This window comes from Oratosquilla oratoria, chromosome 39 (genome assembly GCF_046742065.1).
Source record: "Oratosquilla oratoria isolate Oo_2021 chromosome 39, ASM4674206v1, whole genome shotgun sequence".
NCBI lineage: Eukaryota > Metazoa > Arthropoda > Malacostraca > Stomatopoda > Squillidae > Oratosquilla > Oratosquilla oratoria.
This window is the reverse complement of record NC_134815.1, coordinates 38508660-38513659: the sequence shown is the minus strand read 5'-3', so window position 1 is coordinate 38513659 and position 5000 is coordinate 38508660. Positions and strand designations below refer to the sequence as shown.

The following is a 5000-nucleotide window of genomic DNA, read 5'->3' as shown; positions in this document are numbered from 1 at the left end:
ATAAACTTGTGGGAACAGAAGGCCAGTGGACAGAAGACCACCTAACGCACTGTGACCATGTTGAATTGATTTTATGTGAAACCGACAAGACAAGAAGAAAATGTCTAGAAGCAGCAATTATTCAAAGTTCAAACACTGTAGGAAAAAGGATGGAAACTATCGAACACCATTTAGAAAGTAACTGTTTAATAAATGATATCCAGCATGGATTCAGACGGAAACGTTCTTGCGTGACTAACTTACTTGAATTCTATAACACATTCATCTCGAATTATGACAAAAGAAACAATATAGATTTAATATATCTAGACTTTGCAAAAGCTTTTGATACCGTCCCCTACGAAAGACTACTTACTAAATTAGCTTTACACGGAATAAGTGGTAGCCTATTAAGTTGGACTAGTAATTGGTTGAGCGAAAACTTCTAGATGGAAAAATGTTACGAGTAGAGTTCTTCAGGGCTCCGTTATTGAGCCACTTCTATTCATAGTATATATAAATTATATAGACCACGGACTGAAATCTATTGTCTCCAAATTTGCTGATGATACAAAACTGTGCGGAATGGCAAATGATCACTTAAACCAATTAGATATTCAAGAAGATTTAGATAAACTACAACAATGGTCGGAAGAGTGGCTAATGAAATTTAACGTAAGTAAAAGTAAGGTTATGCACAAAGGGGAAAATAGCAGTAAGTACGATTCCAAGTTATTTGGAAAATCGTTAACAAAAGTGTATAGAGAAAAGAACTTCGGCGTAATTATCAGTAATGATCTCAAATCATCTAAGCAGTGTATTTCAGCCTCTGAGAAAGCTAATAAAATTCTAGGACTGCTTGCGCGATCTTTTGACTTAAAAAGTCCATCTGTCATTAACAAGTTATATAAATCGTTAGTTCGTCCACATTTGGAATATGCTGTTACCAAATGGTCACCGAATCTCATTAAAGACATTAACAGATTGGAAAAAATACAATGACGAGCCACAAAACTGATTCCAAATATCAAAAACAAATCATACGAAAATCGACTAAAACATATGTATCTATTTTCCCTAAAAAAAAACGCAGACTCAGGGATGATTTGATATAGGTACTTAAGATTCTAAAGGGAATTGGCAAAATCAAAAGTGACAAAAATTTCACACTGAATGAGAATCAGACAAGAAATAATGGTTTCAAACTGTCAGGAAATAAATTTAATTTGGAAGTGGTTAGAAACAACTTCGTCAACCGTGTAGTTAATGAATGGAATAAAATTCCTGCAGAGACAGTGCAATGTAGTTCAGTTCGAAGCTTTAAGATTCGTTTAGGTAAACACCAATAGGCTGTAATGCCTGCCATTTATTTTGCATTATTTGTTTATTGTTGTCTGTTTATTATCATTTATTTAATTATTATTTATTATTATTTATCTGTTCACTTATTATTATTTACTATTTAAATATTTGTTTATTATTCAACTTTACCTGTTTATTTATATTTTGTCTATTATTATTTATATAATTTTCATTTATCTATTCATTTAGTTATCAATATATATATATATATATATATATATACATATTTGTAATCATATGTATATATATATGTATATATATACATACATATATATATACATATATATATATATATATATACATATATATATATATTTGTAATCATATATATATATGTATATATATATATACATATATATATATACATATATATATATATATATATACATATATATATATTTGTAATCCTTGTAATCCTATGTAGTGTAACCCCGTTCATTCGTTTACTTTCAGTAGTTAGAAAGACTCAAATGGCACCCCGTAAGCCCTGTCCTAGTGTCACTTTCTCATCCATTCCGAGATGTATAGATAGCTTAGAGGTTGCATTCTGTGTACGTGTATCTAAAACAGTTTTAAGAAGCAAAACGTACATTTCATAAATATTCTGTCCTCGCATGGTGTCTAATCAGACTATTTTATCAGTTTGCAATTGTTCCAAAGAGGCTGCAATTGCCCAGGAAACGAAGAAGGCTTGGCAAGATGTGGCTACTATTGCGGTGGTGACTAAAGATCTGGTGTATGTTTTCGTTTCATCGTGGTTACTGAACACTATAATTTGTTTGGTATTTCTTCAAGTCATGCCTCTGCCCCCTTCCAAGAACCCCCCCGAATTTTTTTAACTTTCAACAATGATGAATGTGAAGGAGGTTAGGGAGAGTTTGATTGTGGCAGTGGGAGGAGCTTGAAACATGATTATTACGGGCGAGGAAAATGACAGGTATATAAGTAGAGATGACATACAAGGAATATTAAAAGCTATGAAATCTGGTAATGCACCTGCTTTGGATGGGTGTCATGTGAAGTGACAGGAGTGGTTATAGTAGACTGACCAATGATGTTATTTAATGTGCGTCTAAGGGAGGGAAATGTAAAGGAGGACTGGAGGAGTGCATCTATAGTTCTGCTTTACAGAGAAAAAGGGGACACATGTAAATATAGTATTTACCTGTTTGTTTATTATTTAACTATACCTATGCATTTATTTATGTATTTTTTTTTGTTATTTACATTATTATAGTTTTTACTTATTATTTTATTATTAATATGATTTTTTTTTCGCATCCGACCTAGATATGGATCAAAAGGTCTCCTGTCGGTATGCTCCGCCTTTGTAATCCTTTGTTAATCAGTTTGTTGAGTGTAGTTGGAAAGGCATATAGGAGTGTGTTAGTTGACAGCATTACTAGAGGAACAGAGGAAGTGATTGGCGAGAAGCAGTATGGGTGTAGGAAAGGTAGAGGGAGCTTGGATGACGTTTTTGTGCTGAGTCAGATTTGCGAGAAAATTTTGCCCAAAGACAATATCATTTTATGGGTTTATAGAAGGTTTAAGATAGAACAGACAGGAAGGCATTGTGCAAGGTATTTCAGATATAATGGGATGGGGGAAAGCTGCTAAAGGCAGTCAAAGACTTTTATATGATCATAATTCTTATGTTAGGTTTGGAAATGGTGAGAGTGAGTGGGTTGAGGTGAAGGTGGGGCTACGCCAAGGGTGTGTTATGTCGCTATGGTTATTGAATGTGTAGAGGGATGAGAGTGGTACGGGAGGTAGGTGTAAGGGTAATGGATAGAGGTTTGGATATGGTTAGAGAGACTGATGGCACTGCGCTTGTGCCTGGTTCAGAGGAGGGTATGAGACAGCTAGTGACGCAGCGTGAGAAGGCTTGTTATAGGAGTAAGTTGAGAGTAAATGTGGATAAGTGCAAATCGATGGGATTACAAAAGATGAGGGTGGCAGCTAGCTGGAGAAAGTAGATAATTTTAAATCTCTAGGCTCGCATGCAACAGGGAAGGAAGGAATGGGGTTGGAGGTAAGCTGTATAGTGAGTAAATCAAGTAAATGTCTTGGGGGAATGAAAATTGTCACGAGTAATATATACCTTTGGATGGATGAGACGAGAAGACTGCATGAAAGGATTATTGTACCTACGACACTATGGGGCAGAGTACTGGAATTTAAGGAAGGCAGAGAGGAAAAATCAAAATGTGTTTGAGATAAAGTGTTTGAAAAATATGGTGGGTGTTACCGGGATAGCTAGAGTAAGAAAAAAGGTGAAGAGGAGAGCGGGGGTGGAAAGGAAACTGGCAGATGCGACAGATGAAAGAATATTGAGGTGGTTTGGGCACATGGAAAGAATGAATGAAAACTAGCAAAATGAGTATCGAAGGCAGAGGTGAATGAAGTCAGCCTGAGGGATAGACCAAGGACGAAATAGATTGATGAGGTGAAAGAGGCTTTGAGGCTGGATATATATGTTTTGTGGTATTACATGCAATATGATTGTAGCATTAGCTAATTGCGTAACTAATGGTTCTCTTCCATCTTACATATTGTCCCTTGTTTACCTCCTCCCACCCGTCCAATCTGTCCACCATTTCCCCACCCCCTATCCCCTCCCCCCTCTTTGTCTCTTAATTCTCTTCTCCTTGTCCCTCCTCTTTTTCTTTTTCTTCTCTATTGCTCTTATTCCTTGCATATTCCAACCACCACTTACAGGTCCATTGGCTCGACGGATCTGCGGAGATCAAGGAAGGGATCGAAGTCATCAAGACTCCCATGTCGGACGGAAAGAGGGTGGACGTGCAGGCGGTCCTCACCTTCACGCCCACGAGGCACCACCACAACCAGACCCTCACCTGCCTCACACACAACCCCGCCCTCAACACGCCCCTCACCACCACCATTAATGTCAGTGTCGAGTACCCACCTGAGGTAGACCTAAAGTTCACGCCCGGTAAGTCTCGTCTTTTTTTATGTTTTTTTTTTTTTTTTGTTACTTTTCTTCACCAGATAATAAGTTGTCTTGATATTCACACTGAGGATGACAACTCTCGTTTCATACCCGGCTCTCGTCTTCAGCGTTTCTATATAGATAATGTGGGAAGAATCATGTCCTTGTGGGCTGAAAACTATAAAGAATAGTTCAGTGAACCCGCTCTGAAAAGGTCATCAATTAATCGAGAGTTCCTTCAGTGTGAAATGAATTTCTTAATCGATTTTTTTTCTGTAGCCAGCCAGTGATCTACTTTATAGAATACCTCATCAGTTTGAGTACACAAGTATTACACAGAAATTCATAATATCTCGTTGGCAAATGAAAGATTAATATTGACATCTATTTGTACATACAGATATTGTGTATATGTCAGTCTGTCTTTCTGTGTGTGTACAGTACATGTACCTGTCTATTTGTCTGAGTTTTTTCACTTAAATAATTTCTAAATCTTCAGACACATAAGATGTTATAAACTTTAAGTATACTTAGATCTCATAAGTACCATAGAAAACACAATATCTTACAATTAATTGTTTTTCCACAACAGCCGTCCTGGAGGAAGGTATCGAAACCTCAGTTCATTGCAATGCTATAGCCAACCCTTCTCGCGTATCCTACCGGTGGTTTCGGGAAGGGAAAGAGATATCTAAAGCCACGGAGC

General features: G+C 36.7%; 1 protein-coding gene across 4 annotated transcripts in view; it reads left to right on the top strand.

The window, feature by feature from the left end:
* LOC143020366 (irregular chiasm C-roughest protein-like) overlaps window positions 1–5000 on the top strand; it is a 438384-nt gene that overhangs the window by 384499 nt on the left and 48885 nt on the right. For all 4 annotated transcript variants that reach the window (XM_076176736.1, XM_076176738.1, XM_076176739.1 and 1 more), the window contains 2 exons: window positions 4060–4297; window positions 4887–5000. The exon at window positions 4887–5000 is cut by the window's right edge and continues 111 nt beyond it. In XM_076176736.1, the coding sequence (XP_076032851.1) occupies window positions 4060–4297; window positions 4887–5000 (352 nt within the window). The remainder of the gene's footprint in view (window positions 1–4059; window positions 4298–4886) is intronic.